We start from the raw sequence: 19637 nt of genomic DNA, 5'->3' as shown, positions 1-19637 counted from the left end.
ACAGCTGGGTGGTCACCCATCTTGTAAAAACACAGCCCAGAAGGAACGGCAAAGCACTTCTGTAGAAAAATTTGCCAAGAACAATCACGGTCTTGAGGCCACGATCGCCCACGTCATACAACACGGCGCCTAATGATGATGTCATACGTCACGGTCCAATGAAATTCCCAGTAACGGTAGGTTAGCTGATTCCGTATTTTTCCGGAGTGTCTTGGGTTTCCTGCAGCCACTTGAACCTCGATATGTTTTAGGTTAGTTGTCATAATTGGAACGTTGCATACCTTCCTCGCTGGAGCCAGTGTTTTCTTAGTGCAAGGCCCACCATGTTGTTGTAAGACCACAGCGTCATTGTTGCTTGTTCTCCTAAAACATCAGTAAGCAACAAGTTCTATGTCTCTCTCTTGACTTCTGAACCCTCTGAATCGCAAAAATATTAAATATTACATTAAGTATTTCAACCGTGGGCAAGAGATAGTGTCTATTCTACTCTACCGATGCCTCTCAACCTTATAAAGATCTTTCTAAAACAACCCAAGTTTGTCCACCTAATGCAGGCAACGTTTATTGAGATACGGCACAGGATCGGCCCTCGAACCATGCCACCCAGCAATCATCCGATCTAATCATGGGACAATTTACAATTTACCAGCCGGTAGGTCTTTGGACAGTGGGAGGAATCCAGAGCACCCGGAGGAAACCCACAAGTTCATGAGGAAACCGTACAAACTCTTTACAGGAATCGAACCTGCGTCGCCTGCACTGTGAACCACTAACCCCCAGCCACTACACGACCAAGCATCCTGGTGAATGTCTTCAGCAGAATGAATTCTCACGGTACCCATTTATAAAACTGCAACTTCACTTGGACTGAACTCTGAAAGGCAAGCATGCCGCACGCCCGCTACATCACCCGTCAATCTGCGGAGCCACTTTCAGCGCTGTGCACGATGAGCAAAATCCCTCTGCTCCTCAACCCTGTTGAGGGTCGTGCCTTTACATTTGATCTGCCAAGGTGCAACACTTTGCATTTGGCCAGGTTAAACTCCACCCGCCATTTCCCCACCCAAATCTGCAACTGATCTATATCCCACTGTACTCTTTGGCAGTCTTCCACACCGCCCATTAAACCTCCAATCCACAAGTTCGTCAAGGGGAAAGGAGTTGTTTATGTTCTGATGCAGGTCCGACCCTCCCTGACTGAATTCCTCCCGCAGCTTGTTTTAAAATGTGCACTGTCGACGTTTCGGGCCGAGACCCTTCGTCAGGTCTCGTCAGGACGAGACCTCCCTGTGATTCTCCCTGTGGATGCTGCCTGACCTGCTGTGTTCCACCAGCATTTTGTGTGTGTTGCTTGAATTTCCAGCACCTGCAGATTTCCTCGTGTTGACACGTTTCGATGTACATATGACAAATAAAGCTAATCTTTCTTTATTACATCAGTCAAGTCTGTCCCATGGATGGCGGGGGAACCTGTAGAATCCCGGAAAGAACACTGTGAAACCAGCACCCACACCCTCCCCCCCCAGAACAGCAGCCAGGCAGACAGTTCAGGGCAGGTCATTCACATTGGTCCAGAGCACCCGCCCCCCGACACCACGGAGACTTTGGAGGGGTGGGGGGAGACCGATCTGTGCAGGATCCCACGGAGGGGCGCTGGGCGGCAGCTTCAGGCTTGCTGCAGTTTGAGGACCAAAGCAGCGTTATCCTGACGCACGGCCTTGTAATCAGCCAGGATCTTCTCCAGGCTGCCGAGCGCCATCTTCCCCGTCTCCGACTCGATCTGTGGGCGAGGCAGAGACTGCGATCAGTGTTGGGGAGGGGAGGGCACGCAGACTGCGGCACGCGCACACACACACAGTGGCGTTTGATAAGGTGCCACACACGAGACGAAATCCTACAGTGCTGCAGGAGAGATACTGGTGTGGACAGAGGAATGGCTGACGGGCAGCAGGCAGTGAGTGGGAATAAAGGGGCCTTTTCTGGTTGGCTGCCAGTGACTAGTGGTGTTCCTCAGGGGTCAGTGTTGGGACTGATACTCTTCACATTGTTTGTCAGATAATGGTATTGATGGTTTTGTGGCAAAGTTTGCGGATGATACAAAGATAGGTGGAGGGGTAGGCAGTGCTGAGGAAGCAATAACCATATAACAATTACAGCACGGAAACGGGCCATCTCGGACCTTCTAGTCCGTGCCGAACGCTTACTCTCACCTAGTCCCACTGACCCGCACTCAGCCCATAACCCTCCATTCCTTTCCTGTCCATATACCTATCCAATTTTACTTTAAATGACAATACCGAACCTGCCTCCACCACTTCTACTGGAAGCTCATTCCACATAGCTACCACTCTCTGAGTAAAGAAATTACCCCTTGTGTTACCCCTAAACTTTTGCCCCCTAACTCTAAAGTCCTCTTGTTTGAATATCCCCTACTGTCAATGGAAAAAGCCTATCCAAGTCACCTCTATCTATCCCCCTCATAATTTTAAATACCTCTATCAAGTCCCCCCTCAACCTTCTACGCTCCAAAGAATAAAGACCTAACTTGTTCAATCTTTCCCTGTAGCTTAGGTGCTGAAACCCAGGTAACATTCAAGTAAATCTCCTCTGTATTCGCTCTATTTTGTTGACATCTTTCCTATAATTCGGTGACCAAAACTGTACACAATACTCCAAATTCGGCCTTACCAATGCCTTGTACAATTTTAATATTACATCCCAACTCCTATACTCAATGCTCTGATTTATAAAGGCCAACATACCAAAAGCTTTCTTCACCACCCTATCCACATGAGGTTCCACCTTCAGGGAACTATGCACCATTATTCCTAGATCACTCTGTTCTACTGCATTCTTCAATGCCCTACCATTTACCATGTATGTCCTATTTGGATTATTCCTACCAAAATGTAGCACCTCACACTTATCAGCATTAAACTCCATCTGCCATCGCTCAGCCCACTCTTCTAACTGGCCTAAATCTCTCTGCAAATTTTGAAAACCTACTTCATTATCCACAACGCCACCTACCTTAGTATCATCTGCATACTTAATAATCCAATTTACCACCCCATCATCCAGATCATGCGATTGCAACAGGATTTAGACAAATTGGAAGAATGAGCAAAAAGTGGAAGATGGAATACAGTGTTGGGAAATGTACAATAATGCATTTTGGTCAAAGGAAAAGTAGTGCAGACTATTATCTAAACTGGGAGAAGCTTCAAACAAAGGCTTAGGAGTCCTCGTGCAAGACTCCCAGAAGGTTAATTTACAGGTTGAGTCTGTGGTAAAGAAGGCAAATTAATGTTGGCATTTATTTCACGGGTAATTGAATGTAAAAGCAAATAATGCTGAAGCTTTGTAAGACACTAGTCAGACTGCACTTGGAGTATTGTCAACCATTTTCGGCCCCCTTATCTCAGAAAGCATGCGTTGTCATTGGAGAGAGTCCAGAGGAGGTTCATGAGGTTGATTCCGGAAATGAAGGGGTTAAGATATGAGGAGTTTTGGGCCTGTACTCACTGGAATTTAGAAGAATGTTGGGGAATCTCATTGAAACCTACCGAATATTGAGAGGACTAGATTGGGTGGATGTGGAGAGGATGTTTCCTTTGGGGGGCGGCATCCAGAACCAGAGGGCACAGCCTCAGAAGTGAGGGGCAACCTTTCAGAACAGTAGGAAGAGGAATTTTTTAGCCAGAGAGTAGCGAATCTGTGGAATGCTCTACCACAGACTGTGGTGAAGGCCAAGTCCGTGGGTCTATTTAAAGCACAAGTTGGTCGTTTCCTGATTGGTCAGGGTATGGTGAGAAGGCGGGTGTACAGGGTTGAGTGGGATCTGGGATTGGACATGATGGAGCAAGCTCAATGGGCTGAATGGCCTAATTCTGCTCCTATGTCTTTGGTTTTATAGACACACACTCTCACACAGTGACATGTACACTCTCTCACACACACACGCACACAGAGTGACGCAGTCCCGCTCCCCCTCCCTCCCTCCCTGTGCCTCTCCTCCTCTCACCTGCTCCTCCAGGTCCCTCACTTCCCTCAGAATGGTTCCGCTCTCCTCGATGGTCCGGATCAGGTGGCTGCAGTTCTGGAGGGGACGGGATGGCAGTGGTCGGTCAGACAGGGCCGTACACCTCCTCCCATGATTCCCCAAGCCCCTCGGGCTCCCGGCTCCCTCCCTAACCCGTCCCAGCCCAGACCGCGCTCCCCGTACTCCATGCGGTTCTGGAAAGGGATGGTACAGCAGTCGTGGGCCAAGCCCGCCCACACCCCCCCTGAACAGCTCTCCCCTTCCCCCCCGCCACGGACCGGAACGCACCTCGTGCAGCGCAGCCAGGTACTTGTACGCCTTACGCACAACTTCATCCTTCTTGGCATCCTGGAAGGAGAGACGGGGTAAATCAGCGGCCACAGTGCCAGTACCTAACTCATCACTCAAAAAGGCTGGGGTTTTACCCAAAAATCAACTTTATTCACAATCATGTAACTAGCGTTCAGTAATATAGACCCGGCTGTCACGGCAACACAGTGGTTAGGGTGATGCCATTACAGAACCTGTGACCCGGGTTCAAACCCCGCCATCGGGTGTAAGGAGTTTGTACGTTCGCGAGATTCCTCCGGTCTCCTTCCACGGGCCAAACACTTACGGGTTGGAAGGTTTGCAAGCCGTGGGCAGTCCGGAAGCACGGCCTCACTCGAGTGCACACCCTCGGACCGATAACTACAACACATTCCATTCACTGTGCATCACACGATGTACGCGTGATAATCTTTCAAAACTCTGCAGTCAGTCGATGGGACGAGCTGCCAGAGGAAGTAGTTGAGGCAGGTACGGGAACAACTTTCCGAAGTCACTTTGAGAGGCACATCCTCCAAGCGGACCGCAACCTTGTGGCAGGGTCTGGAGGCTCGTGTGCTTCAATGACCCGGAGAGCTAAGATGGCCGCGTGCTTTGGCTCGTGCCGAACTACAGGCCAGACTAAGAGTGGTCCGCCAGGTCTAGGGGTTCAGCTCAGGGCTAAACCCTGGCTGGCAAAACGTATCTGTTAGAGAAACAGCAACGAAGAACCCTTCTGCATCCGAGTGGCCTTCACCGTTGCCCCAAACGCCAGCGGCCACACACGTGAACAGAGCCAAGGTGCAAATCAGAGGACCAACAGCGCACGGTTACGAAAACCGGAAACAAGAACATAGTTACAAGTAAAAACATAGCCCAAGTCCCGGAGAAACCCTTCTGCCCTCTCACCGAGCCTTGCATGTTTTCTTTCTTCTGCGTGCCAAGCTGATCAGCTGGCAGCTCTTCAGATCAGATTCCCACTTGCCCACGTTTGGCCTGTAACGCTCTGAACAGGCCCTTCTGCCCACGATGCCGTGCCAATTGTTATAAACCTACTCCACGATCAATCTAACCCATTTCGCCCTCCATTTTCCCATCATCCACGTGCCCATGGCTTAAATGCCCCTAACATATCAGCGTCAACTACCACCCCCGGCAGCACAGCCACCACTCTGTAAAAACCCTACCTCTGAAATACCCCTCGTGTATCTGCCTGGCACCACGTTCCATGAACCTACCGCTCTGTATAAAGAACTCTGACATTCCCTACATAAAATTATACCCTCCTCCCTCGAATTAGCCATTTTCACACTGGAAGGAAGTCCCTGGCTGTCCTATCATCTTGTAAACCTCTATCAAGTCACCTCTCATCCTTCCTCACTCCAAAGAGAGAAGCCCTCGCTCCCTCAACCTCTCCCTACAAGACACGCTCTCTGATCCAGGCAGCATCCTGTGAACCTTTCCAGTCCTACCCATGTCCAATAACGTTGAAATGACATTTAAAGGGCAGCACATGAGTGTAGTGTTAGCACAATGCTTTACAGAGCCAGCGACCCAAGCTCAGTTCTCTCTGCTGTCTGTCAGGAGTTTGCACGTTTTCCTGTCACCGCGTGGGTTTCCTCCCACAGTCCAACGACGTGGGCACGCTACGCCGGTGCTGGAAGTGTGGTGACACTCGTGGACACGCTACGCCGGTGCTGACAGTGTGGTGACACTCGTGGGCACGCTACGCCGGTGCTGACAGTGTGGTGACACTCGTGGGCACGCTACGCCGGTGCTGGAAGTGTGGTGACACTCGTGGGCACGCTACGCCGGTGCTGACAGTGTGGTGACACTCGTGGGCACGCTACGCCGGTGCTGGAAGTGTGGTGACACTCGTGGGAACGCTACGCCGGTGCTGGAAGTGTGGTGACACTCGTGGACACGCTACGCCGGTGCTGGAAGTGTGGTGACACTCGTGGGCACGCTACGCCGGTGCTGGAAGTGTGCTGACACTCGTGGGCACGCTACGCCGGTGCTGGAAGTGTGCTGACACTCGTGGGCCGCCCCAAGCACATCCTCGGACTGTGTTGGTTGTTGGCATAAATGATGCATTTCACTGTTTGTTTCAAATAAAACTAATCTTAAAATAATTTAATCTTTTACCATTTAAATAATCATCTGGCCTTCTATTTTCTTTGCGAAGTGGATGACCTTGCATTTACCAACATTGCATTTCATGCACTGGATCCTTGCCCGTTCCCTTAACCTATCTATATCTCCCTGCAGAACCCACACATCCCCCGCACAGTGCTTTTCCATTCATCGGCAAGCCTCAATACGCTACACTCAGACCCTTTACCCGGCGCTGGAGGCACGCAGTCCAGACCACAGCGACTGCTCCCAGCCACCCTCGCACTACGGGGGGGCACAGCACGATCCCGCACTCCGTACCTTGAAGACGAGCTCATCCGTCACGGCAAAGGTGCGCTCCAGCTTCCCTGACAAACTGTTGACCTCCTTCTGGGAGTCCTTGGTGTCGGAGAGGATCTGGACAACGCACAATCGGGAATCAGAGCCAGGTCTACCACTGACGTGTCGTGAAATCTGTCGCTTTGCGGCAGTACAGCGCAAAAAACAACCCGATAAATTACAATAACAAGATAATAAGTAGGGCCAAAAGAGGACGCAACAGTGAGACGCTGTTCACGGACAGATCAGAAGAAGCCATTCCTAAAACACTACTACACTCGGGCAGGAGCCTCAGGTCCCACACCACCAGGTTCAGGAACAGTTGTAACCCCCCGGCGTGAATAACTTCACTCTCCCCAACGCTGAACTGATTCCACAACCTGCAGACTCGCTCTCAGGGACTTGACATGTTCCCAATGTTATTTATTTTTTATTTGTTGCGTTCTGCACCCTGATCACTTGCAGGTCCTCACCTATAGTTTTCCACGGTTGTTAGAACCGGGTGGGGGGGGGAGGGCGTAGAGGAGATAAGCTCCCATTACCTATCAAATGCTCCCAATGGCGTGCACCTCAAACAGCCTCTGACAACCAGGCCCAGCTCCTGGCCTTCATGTGCGGCTTGGCTGCTAAGCCCGGCAGAACCGGCACCCTAAGACACAACATGGTTGGCAGCTCACCGATGTCACTGATCAGGATGACAATGTGCTTGACTGGATCAGCACAATTTGCGGATGACACCAAGATTGGGGGTGCAGTGGACAGCGAGGAAGGCGATCATGGCCCGCGGTGGGGCCTGGACCAGCTGGAAAAATGGGCTGACAAATGGCAGATGGAATTTGACGCAGACGAGTGTGGGGTGTTGCATTTTGGGAGGACCAACCAGGCCCTGGTAGGCCTGACACAGTGAGCAGTGAGGAATGAGGAGTGTGGTAGGACAAAGCGATCTGGGTAAACAGCTTTAGAAAGCTTTAGGCACATGAGCCTTCATAAATCAGAGTACTGAGCACAGGAGATGGGCTGTTATGTTCAATTTGTGTAAGACATGGGCGAGTCCTAATTTGGAGTATTGTGTGCAGTTTTGGTCACCTACCTACAGGAAAGATGCCAATAAGATTGGAAGAGTGCAAAGAAAGTTTACAAGGATGTTGCCGGGTCTGGAGGACCTCAGTTATAAGGAAAGATTGAATAGGTCAGGACTTTATTCCTTAGATTGTAGGAGATTTGATAGGGGTATACAAAATTATGAGGGGGACAGAGATGGTAAATGCAAGCAGGCTTTTTCGAGTGAGATTGGATGGGACTACAACCAGAGGTCATGGGTTAAGGGTAAAAGGTAAGATGTTTGAGGGGAACTTCTTTACTCAGGGTTGTGTGTGTGGAACGAGCTGCCAGCACGTGGCTCAATTTCAGCATTTAGGAGAAGTTTGGATCGGTACCTGGATGGCAGAGGTATGGAGGGAAATGGTCCCGGTGCAGGCCATTGGAAGCAGGCAGATTAAATGGACGAGATGGGCCAAGGAGGCCGTTTCTGTGCATAGAGTCATATCTCTCTATGACTCTGAAAACTCTGATCTAAGTTTAACAAATTTCATGTCACATGCTGGTGATTCTGATCTCAAACCTCTGCTGCCTCGAAGCCACACCCAGTCATGGAGAAGGCTTCAGGAGTGAACCCGGACAGAAAATTCCGGGGCTGGAGTTCTACATTGAGTTCAGTGCTGACTGGCAACTCCTGCTACACTGCCGGTACCAAACAGTGTCGGTCGGTCTCTGCTGTTTGTTTTCAGCTGCGAGGAGAGGGGGAACCCGCTACGTGGGCAACGGCTAACTCTCCCTAGCGAACAGCCCAGGCTTGCACACCTAGACAGACAGAACACAACATCCACGGTCGACCCTGACCAACAGAGGCCTCGGATTTTTCAAAAATTCTGTTGGATTTCTTTACTTTTTTCTAAACACCTGTAAGAAAATGAATCAAGGTATATCAAAGTTTATGGCGACGTATACACTTTGATAATACATTTACTCTGAACATTGAGAGTGTATCTTCAGGCTTTTGTATCTCCTTCCTGAACCAATAAGAAGACATCATCATTATGTGTTGTGTCATGACATCATCATTATGGGTCGTGTCATGACATCATCATTATGTACCGTGTCATATTGATGTGGGTGATCGTGGTCTACCACCATGATTGTTCTTGGCAAATTTTCCTACAGAAGGTGGTTTACCGTTGCCGTCTCCTGCCAGTGTCTTTACAAGACGGGTGACCCCAGCCATGACCAATACTCTTCAGAAGTTGTCTGCCTGGTGTCAGTGGTCACATCACCAGGACTTGTGATGTGCACCGGCTGCTCAGAGAGCCATCCACCACCCGCCCCCATGGCACCGTGCCCCCGGGTCACCTGCAGGCTAATGGAGGGAAGGAATGCCTCACACCTCCTTTGGTAGGAGGCGTACCTCCGCCCCGCCACCCGAATGAGAAGACAGCACGCCTCAAAAAAGAAAAATGGGGAGGATCCCTTATGTTGGATGCTGTTTTCTTGAATGACTTTTTCAAAAAGATATTCCCAATGGCTGGGAGTGTTGTCTGCTGTCAGACACGTCCCACGGCAGGGCCACAACCCCTCACAAACTACACCTGGTAGCAAAGAAACGCTGAACCAGAGTGTGCTGGGCTCGTTGGTAGCACAGGGAGGGAGGGAGGGTGAAGAGAGCTCGGTCTGAGAGCGTGCCAGTGGCACTGGGGGGAGTGGAGTGAAGCCCATCACCCCTTTGAATGGGAGAGGGGAACAGTGGGAAGTGAGGCCGAAGCCCCCATCACCACCCTGAGGGCTGGAGGAGAGACCAGACTGGACGCAGTAGTGACTCCGAGCTGCCCTCCTCCCCCATGACTCCAGGCTGACCCGTCCCTCACACCCCGTGCCCCCATCACCACCCTGAGGGCTGGAGGAGAGACCAGACCGGACACAGTAGTGACTCCGAGCTGCCCTCCTCCCCCACGACCCCAGGCTGACCCCTCCCTCACACCCCGTGCCCCCACCTTGCAGATTTCCTCCTTCTGTTTCTTGATGTTGCTGACGATCTCCAGGATTCGTTGGGTGTAGGCAGAGCGGCCTACCTCCCGGGGCAGGGTCCCCAACTCCGTCACCTGGGGAGGAGCCAAGTCAGACCCTCAGAACTCCTCACCAAAGCCCCCACGCCCCACCGTCCCTCCCCTCACTCCTTGCTGGAGCCCCAAGACCAATCCTCCCTCCTCGCCGCCCCTCTCCCCTCGCTGCCCCTCCCTCCCTCCTCAGCATCCCTCCCCCCCCCCACCACCGCCCGTCCCACGGGCCTCACCAGTTGCCTGTACAAGACCAATCCTCCTTCCTCGCCGCCCCTCCCTCCCTCCTCAGCATCCCTCGCCCCTCCCATGGCGCTCCCTCCCCCCCCCCCCCACCCGTCCCACGGGCCTCACCAGTTGCCTGTACAAGACCTCCTTCCTCTTGGCCTCCTCGGCTGAAGTCTTTATCTTCTCCCGGAGAGCCTTGATCTCCTCGAGTTTCCGCGTGGATTCGTGCTGTCCGGGAGGGGAGGCACAGGAGTGAGGAGGAGCGAGAACCCTCAGGAGATTTGCGGGGAGGTGTCACGTAGGGCTGAGGAGGGGGGGGGGTGTACTTGATGCAATCTACCTGCATTTTATCAACGTCGTCGTGAACTTATTCCCCCCCCGCCCCCCGCGTGTGGTCCACGTCACACGATATTCTCCAACCCCCGGTGATCCACTCCCCTGCCATCAGGCAGAAGATACAGAAGCCCGAAGGCTCATACAATCAGGCTCAAGGACAGTTTCCAGCCCACTGCTACAAGACCATTGACCAGTCCCTACTAGGATAAGATGGACTCGTGACCGCACAACCTCCCTCACCATGACTCTTGCAGCTTGTTGTCTGTGTGCTCTGCCCTTTCACTCTAACACTTCACTCTGCTCTCACTTCTACCTCAATGCAGGCAAGGGTTTAGCTGCATGTGCCAATAACAATCCAACTTAAGTTCAAATTGAACTCTACTCTCAAAGCACGTACATGACTCCGTATGCAGCCCTGAGATTCATCTTCATCTGGGCATACTTAGCAAATCTATAGAATATTTACCATAACAGAACCACAAAGGGGTTTTGCAAATGAAGTTGGCCGTTGGCCTTGACCTGGAATGACACAGAGCAGAGAGCTCGGTGAGGAGTGGAATTTAATCCCGAGACACACAGGAACAAAGATGGGGAGGTGCCCGAGCGCTGTGAAGGATTGGGGGGGGGGGGGGGGGTGGAAGGGGGCAGTACATGGGAAGCTTTGAGTACACAGTCACAGATCCTCAAATGCCGATAAAGAGGCAGATGGAATACTTCCTCAGTACTCCAAAGCTGAGGGGAGATTGTGCCAGGACCTTACCCAAGCAGAGGCACTTAAAGTGCCCTTAGCAATGGGTGAGGTGCCAGAGGATTGGAGAATTCTTCCGTTGTTGAAGAAAGGCTCTGAGAATAAGCCAGGAAATTATAGGCTGGTGAGCCTGACAAGGGTAGAGTAAGCTAATACAAGTGTTGGCGCGTGGCCAAGTGGTTAAGGTGTTCGTCTAGTGATCTGAAGGTCGCTAGTTCGAGCCTTGGCTGAGGCTGTGTGTGTGTGTGTGTCCTTGAGCAAGGCACTAAACCACACGTTGCTCTGCAATGACACCGGTGCCAAGCTGTATGGGTCCTTGGACAACATTAGTGACGTGGAGAGGGGAGACTTGCAGCTTGGGCAACTGCCGGTCTTCCTTGCCCAGGCTTGTGCCCTGGAAACTTTCCAAGGCGCAAATCCATGGCCTATCGACTAACGAAGGCCTACAAGCTAATGCAAGGTATTCTGAGGGATTGGATCTATGAGTATAGACAGGGACATGATTAGGGGTAACCAACATGGCCTTGCGCCTAACCAATCGTGTCTAAAGGTCGTGTCTAACCAATCTTACAGAGCCTTTCGATAAGTTACCAGGAAAGTAGATAGAGGCAAGACAGTGGATGTTGTCTACATGGACTTTAGCAAGGCATTTGACAGGTTGAGTTGCTTGGCATTACAGTTTGGTAGCAAATTGGATTACACATTGGCTTGGCAGAAGCCAAAGAGTGGTAGTAGATGGTTGCCTCTCTGATTGAAGGTCTGTGACTAGTGGTGTGTCGCAGAGATCGGTGCTGGGACAGTGAGAAAGACCAGAGCTTACGGCTGAAAAATGGCAAATGGAGTTTAATGGAGGCAACTGCGAGCTGTTGCACCTTTGGGGAACAAACCAGGATAGATCTTACACAGTGAACGGTAGGGCACTGAGGAGTGTGGTAGAACAGAGGGATCTGGAAATACATGTCCATAATTTCTTAAAAGTGGCATCACAGGTAGATCGGTTTCTGGCACATTGGCCTTCATAGATCAATATATCGAGTACAGGAGGTGGGATGTTTGTTGAAGTTGTACAAGACATTGGTGAGGTCCAATTTGGAGTATTGTGCACAGTTTTAGTCACTGCCCTACAGGAAAGATGTCAATAAAGTTGAAAGAGTGTGGAGAAAATTTACAAAGATGTTGCCAGGACTGTAGGACCTCAGTTACAGGGAAGGTTGAATAGGTTTGGACTTTATTCCCTAGATTGACAGGAGCTTTGATTGAGGTGTACAGAATTACGAGGGGTAAATGTAAGCAGGCTTTTTCCACTGAGGTGGCTGGAACTATGGGTCCAGGGTGAAAGGTAAAATGTTTAAGGGGAACATGAGGGGAAAATCCTTCACTCAGAGGGTGGGGAGAGTGTGCAACGAGCTGCCAGTGGAAGTGACCAACTTCAGGTCTGATTTCAACATTTAAGAAAACTTTGGACAAGTACATGGTGGAGGAAGACCACACTAGCATGGACTAGATGAGCTGAAACGCTCTACGGATTCTGGGAGGCACAGGGAGAGGGTTTGAAGGGGGAAGCTTATTCAGAGGATATTTGGAACATTCCACTAGGGTTGATAATGTACGCGTCTACACACTTCATTTAAGATGCATTTAAACCGACTCTTAAATAGGCAGCCCCTAGAAAGGAACTGTTATAGACTTTTCTTTAAGCTCGTAGGGATGGTTTTAGGAATAAAGTGTTGTTAAAGGTCAGATTAGGGTTTCGGGACAGGGATGTGGGGAGTTAGAGGTCAGATTAGGGTTTAGGGACAGGGATGTGGGGAGTTAGAGGTCAGATTAGGGTTTAGAGACAGGGATGTGGGGGAGTTACAGGTCAGGCCTCTGCTCCATGTTCAAAAGACCACCAAGCAATGTGGCCATCCGCAGGTTGGTGGGCGTTCTTGTAAACAGGAGACACAAGGGCTAGTCAGCTGCCACGACCGGAGTTCATCCTGCGAGATCTGGACATTGGCTAAGTCCAGGGGCCAATACCTGTAAATTGAAGGCTGTTGGCCAAAGCCTGGACACCGAAGAGCTGCTCTGGAGTTGGAGGACTGTTTGTGTAGGTGGGTGAGTGAGAGGGCAGAACGAGGCTCGTTATGCTGTTGTGAACATTGTGTCATGTTGGTGCTGGAACGTATGGCTCCAACACATCCACCCACTAGGATACAGTGTGGAATAAAGCCAACCAACAACCTGTGATTTAACTCTAGGCTAATCACAGGACAATTAACCCACCAACTTGGACTGTGGGAGCAAACAGGAGCTTCAGGATGAAACCCACAAGAACACACAAATTGTTTCCAGACAGTACCCAGGTTGCTGGCACTGTAATACATTGTGAGAACAATATACCAGGTTGCTGGTACTGTAATACATTGTGAAAACAATGTACCAGGTTGCTGGTACTGTAAAACGTTGTGGGAACGCACAAACTCATTCCAGACAGTACCCAGGTTGCTGGTACTGTAATACATTGTGAGAACAATATACCGGGTTGCTGGTACTGTAAAACGTTGTGGGAACGCACAAACTCATTCCAGACAGTACCCAGGTTGCTGGTACTGTAATACATTGTGAGAACAATGTACCGGGTTGCTGGTACTGTAATACATTGTGAAAACAATGTACCAGGTTGTTGGTACTGTAAAACGTTGTGGGAACGCACAAACTCATTCCAGACAGTACCCAGGTTGCTGGTACTGCAATACATTGTGAGAACAATATACCGGGTTGCTGGTACTGTAAAACGTTGTGGGAACGCACAAACTCATTCCAGACAGTACCCAGGTTGCTGGTACTGTAAAACGTTGTGAGAACAATATACCTGGTTGCTGGTACTGTAATACATTGTGAGAACAATGTACCAGGTTGCTGGTACTGTAATACATTGTGAGAACAATATACCGGGTTGCTGGTACTGTAATACATTGTGAGAACAATGTACCGGGTTGCTGGTACTGTAATACATTGTGAGAACAATATACTGGGTTGCTGGTACTGTAATACATTGTGAGAACAATGTACCGGGTTGCTGGTACTGTAATACATTGTGAGAACAATGTACCAGGTTGCTGGTACTGTAATACATTGTGAGAACAATATACCGGGTTGCTGGTACTGTAATACATTGTGAGAACAATATACCGGGTTGCTGGTACTGTAAAACATTGTGAGAACAATGTACCGGGTTGCTGGTACTGTAATACATTGTGAGAACAATGTACCAGGTTGCTGGTACTGTAATACATTGTGAGAACAATGTACCAGGTTGCTGGTACTGTAATACATTGTGAGAACAATGTACCGGGTTGCTGGTACTGTAAAACGTTGTGAGAACGCACAAACTCTTTCCATACATACCCGGGTTGCTGATACTGTAAAACGTTGTGCTAACCACTACCCTACCATGTCACCTGTAATGTAGGCTGTGCTGGCTGCTAATGCAAAACACACATCTTGCATTAGCTGAATCTGATAAATCTGAATCTGAAAAATAGGAGCCAGGGGATTGAGTTCAAGAGCGTGAGGTAATTTTGCAGCTCTATAAAGCCCTGGTTACAGCACACTGGGAGGATTATGTTGAGTTCTGGTCGCCTCATTATAGGAAGGATGTTGAAGCTTCAGAGGGGGAGCAGAGGAGATTTACCAGGATGCTGGATTAGACAGCACATCTTGTGTAGACACTGCCCTGCATAAAGGTCAGAGGCATGTGTATATATAGCTAGGGAGCCCAAGACTTTGCACAGTACTGTAGTAATTTTATGTATTGTACTGTACTGCTGCCACAGCAAAATAAAAACACAATTTCATTAGTGATGATAAACCTGATTCTGATATGGGTCTCTACTGTGGACTGAGAGTGGGAAGGGGGCAGGGAGAGGGGAATTGTGGTTGGGAAAAGGGGAAAGGAGAGGAGTGGGAAGCACCAGAGAGACGTTCTGTAATGATCAGTAAACCAACTGTTCGGAATCAAGTGGCCTTGCCTGGTTTCTCAGGGTCGGGTGTGTCTGTTCCCTCTCCACCCCGGCACCCCTTCTCTGCCACCTGCCCCACATCCCCAACAACTTTTACTACCGCCAGATTTGCAAACTGGCTCTCCGCTCCACGTTGACAAGCGCAGTCTCAGGCAGCCCAGCTGTCTATCTGTGTGCCCAGGACTCTGGCACAGTGCTCTAGGGCTTCCCCCTTTGGAGTGGAGGAGGGTGAGAGTTTACAAAATGCGAGGCGCAGATCGAGTGGACAGCCAGAGACTTTCTTCAGGGTGGAAACAGCTGACACGAGGGGTTTGATTTTAAGGTGATTGGAGGAAAGCATAAGGAATGATATATTTTTTAAATCAGAGAGCGTTGAGCGGCCTGCCAGGGCACAGGCAGATAAGCAGCTCTTAGACAGGCTCATAGATGACAGAAACATGGAGAGAGCTGTGAGAGGGAAGGGTTAGATTGACCTTAGAGCAGGTTAAAGGACTGGCACAACATGGTGGGCCGAAGGGCCTGTAATGTTCTGTTTTATGGGTGGGGGGGCAGTGGGAAAGAGGCATTTCCCTCAGCAGAGGGACAGAAGAACACAGGGGCTGAGGTTTAGTGGTTGCTGGAGAGGGTTAGAGGGTTGTGTGGGGGGGGGGGGGAGCGGGAAATGTTTCCCTCTCTCCCTAGAAGACAGTGGGGTCTGGAACTGCAGACCAGAAGGGGTGGGAGAGGCAGGAACCTGTCCAGATTGAACCAGGGTGTGTGAGCCACACCAGGGGAGGTCAATGTGGAATCAGGGGAGGGGGCACTTGACGGACTGAAGGGCCTCCCGGGAAGCACCGGCCCCAGCCGATGGTCCCCCCACCACACATGACCTCACCTCTCGGCTGGTAGCGACTTCCCTCCGCTGGGTCCCGTCCAGGAGAGGGGAGCTGGTGGGTCCCATCGCCCCACACCCCTTTCAGGGGGGAAGCCACTGAGTCCCTGTGCCCCATTCCCCAGCCTCACCTCGCGGTTGGAGTGGACTTCCTTCAGCTCTCGGAGTTGGGTGACCAGCGGTGCCCGGTGCTTCTCCCATTGGTGGGCCAACTTGACGATTCGCTGAGCGCTGCCCTCGATCACGGCCTGGGGCAGGGAGGCAAACAGAGGGTGAACCCCTGACCCCTTTGCTAATACCCCTCGGCGGGCCCATCACCCATCTCTCCCGTTGTCTGCCCACCCTTGCCCTCGCCGTGAAGGATACCGCTGGGTCCCAGTGCCCTGCGCACAGTGACTGATGGGGAAATCACTGCCTCAGACCTTCTGGGAAAGGAGGCACTGGGCCCAGCGACTCCCTCACACCCTTCCAGCTGAGGGGAGAACACCTGCCCCTCAGAGAATGAGAGAGCTGCTAGATGGACCCAGCTAGACGGACGGGAGAGAGTCACCCAGCCCCCTGGGTCCCGCTGCCCCGCACCTCACGGAGAGGGATTCCGCAGGGTCCCCCTCCTCACGGAGAGGGATTCCGCAGGGTCCCGTCGCCCCTCCTCACAGAGAGGGATTCCGCAGGGTCCCCCTCCTCACGGAGAGGGATTCCGCAGGGTCCCGTCGCCCCTCCTCACGGAGAGGGATTCCGCAGGGTCCCGTCGCCCCTCCTCACAGAGAGGGATTCCGCAGGGTCCCCCTCCTCACGGAGAGGGATTCCGCAGGGTCCCGTCGCCCCCTCCTCACCGAGAGGGATTCCGCAGGGTCCCGTCGCCCCTCCTCACAGAGAGGGATTCCGCAGGGTCCCCCTCCTCACGGAGAGGGATTCCGCAGGGTCCCGTCGCCCCTCCTCACAGAGAGGGATTCCGCAGGGTCCCCCTCCTCACGGAGAGGGATTCCGCAGGGTCCCGTCGCCCCCTCCTCACCGAGAGGGATTCCGCAGGGTCCCGTCGCCCCTCCTCACCTGCAGTTTGCCCAGGTTGGTCTCGGCATCGGGCAGCAGCTCCAGCGTCCTGCGCTTCACACCCACCAGATCCTCCTTCTGGGTCGCCGTCTGCTCCGCCTGACGTACCTCCTCCCGCACCTGGCGAGTGGGAGAGGGGGCTGCAGTTACACAGAAACCTTCCCGTCCCACCAGACCAACCCCAGAACACCCATCCCTTCCCGCATCCGGTGAGTGGGAGAGGGGGCTGTTTTACTCTTCCCACCAAACCAACCTCTCTCCCCTCCATCCCCGTAAGCACAACCTGTTCCCCCCCGCCCACAACCCCAGATCACCCATCCCTTCCTGTATCTGGTGGGAGGGAGGGAGGCAGCTGGCATACACAGAGCCGTCCCTGGAATGCCCTGTCAAACCACAGAACGCACACCCCCGATGCGTTACACAGACCTGCAGACCCCACGCCCACCCCCTCCTCACAGCCTCCCACTCTCGCTCACTGAACACCCACCCCCCCTCCTGGGAGGGAGGGAGGGAGGGGGTCGGTGTGGCACAGTAACCTTCACCACCTCATCCCATCATACCAAGCCCTTCCCCCTCGGCTGGGGGACGTTCCCGGAGAGGTGAGCCCTAAACCGGCATCGTGAGCCCCTTCCACACCTGGACTGGCAAATCTCCACCATTCTGACTGGCTGTATCACTGGCCGGTGTGGAGCGGCCACCGTGCAGGGCTGGAGACAGAGGGGTTCAAACTCGGCCAGCTCCATCACAGGCACCAGCCTTCCCAGCACAGGACACCTTCTAAAGGGGCGGTTTAGGAGGCTCGGGGATGAGCAGGGCATGGATTATGCAGAGGATGATGAGATTTAGTTTAATGTGGTGTTGAGTTGATCGTGGAAGTCAGAAAGGGGAAGTCACGGGACCCGAGGGATCAGAGGGGTGAGCAGTTTCAAGTTCCTGGGTGCCAACATCTCTGAGGACCTACCAACACATCGCTGCAATTCTGAGAGCAGCTACATTCCATCAGGAGTTTGAGGAGATTTGGTCTGTCACCAGAGACACTCACAAATTTCTGCAGATGTACCGCGGACAGCATTCCGACTGGCTGCATCGCCGTCTGGTACGGATCGGAATAAGCCGCAGCAGGTTGTAATCTCAGCCAGCTCTGTCACGGGCACCAGCTTCCCCACCGTCCTCAAAATGCAACGCCTCGAGCAGGTTAAGAACCCCCACCACACGGGTCATGCCCCCTTCTCATCAGGGAGGAGGTAGTAATGAAGACCCGAAGACCCATACTCTTCCCCTCTGCCATGAACACAACCTCACTGTTCTGCTCTTTCGTTGCACTGATCATTTAATTTTTATTGTAATTTTTAGCAGATTCTATACATTGCACAGCAGTGTTGCTGCAAAACAACAAATTTCACGACATGTCGGTGATAACAAACCTCACTTAGATTCAACTAGGCGAGGGTGGGGGCAAGGGAAATAAGGGTATGTTTCTGTGACCGTGCATCCTGCCTGGCTGTTCAGTGAGGCGTCTGCAGTCACCCACGGAGCTGGGTCCGGGTCCGGGTCCGGGCTCACGTACAATGCCGAGCAGCATCTGGGGCCCAAGCCAGTCCCTGTGACACAGAGCAGTACAACACAGGAAAAGGCTCTCCAGCTCGCGGCGTCTGTGACCAACTCAATGTGACATTCAATCAAATCTCATCTACCTATACACGATCCATCATTCAAATAAATCTGATCTACCTATACACAATCCGTCATTCAAATAAATCTCATCTACCTGTACACGATCCGTCAATCAAATCTCATCTACCTATACACGATCCGTCATTCAATCAAATCTCATCTGCCTATACACGATCCGTCATTCAATCAAATCTCATCTACCTATACACGATCCGTCATTCAATCAAATCTCATCTACCTATACACGATCTGTCATTCAATCAAATCTCATCTGCCTATACACGATCCATCATTCAAATAAATCTCATCTACCTGTACACGATCCGTCATTCAATCAAATCTCATCTGCCTATACACGATCCGTCATTCAATCAAATCTCATCTACCTGTACACGATCCGTCATTCAATCAAATCTCATCTACCTGTACACGATCCGTCATTCAATCAAATCTCATCTACCTATACACGATCCGTCATTCAATCAAATCTCATCTACCTGTACACGATCCGTCATTCAATCAAATCTCATCTACCTATACACGATCCGTCATTCAATCAAATATCATCTACCAATACACGATCCGTCATTCAATCAAATCTCATCTACCTGTACACGATCCGTCATTCAATCAAATCTCATCTGCCTATACACGATCCATCAATCAAATCTCATCTGCCTATACACGATCCGTCATTCAATCAAATCTCATCTACCTATACACGATCCGTCATTCAATCAAATCTCATCTACCTGTACACGATCCGTCAATCAAATCTCATCTGCCTATACACGATCCGTCATTCAATCAAATCTCATCT

General features: G+C 51.4%; 1 protein-coding gene across 2 annotated transcripts in view; it reads right to left on the bottom strand.

Moving 5' to 3' along the window:
• Window positions 1-1412: 1412 nt before the first annotated feature.
• Window positions 1413-19637, bottom strand: part of ccdc22 (CCC complex scaffolding subunit CCDC22) — a 62250-nt gene continuing 44025 nt past the window's right edge. For both annotated transcript variants that reach the window (XM_073028698.1, XM_073028699.1), the window contains exons 10-17: window positions 17144-17263; window positions 16225-16341; window positions 10261-10362; window positions 9844-9951; window positions 6782-6877; window positions 4331-4390; window positions 4025-4099; window positions 1413-1780 (exon numbers count right to left, since the gene is read on the bottom strand). In XM_073028698.1, the coding sequence (XP_072884799.1) occupies window positions 1667-1780; window positions 4025-4099; window positions 4331-4390; window positions 6782-6877; window positions 9844-9951; window positions 10261-10362; window positions 16225-16341; window positions 17144-17263 (792 nt within the window). In that variant the 3' untranslated portion in view covers window positions 1413-1666. The remainder of the gene's footprint in view (window positions 1781-4024; window positions 4100-4330; window positions 4391-6781; window positions 6878-9843; window positions 9952-10260; window positions 10363-16224; window positions 16342-17143; window positions 17264-19637) is intronic.

The sequence above is a fragment of the Hemitrygon akajei genome, chromosome 24, assembly GCF_048418815.1.
Source record: "Hemitrygon akajei chromosome 24, sHemAka1.3, whole genome shotgun sequence".
Classification (NCBI taxonomy): domain Eukaryota; kingdom Metazoa; phylum Chordata; class Chondrichthyes; order Myliobatiformes; family Dasyatidae; genus Hemitrygon; species Hemitrygon akajei.
This window is presented reverse-complemented; position numbering and strand designations above follow the sequence as displayed.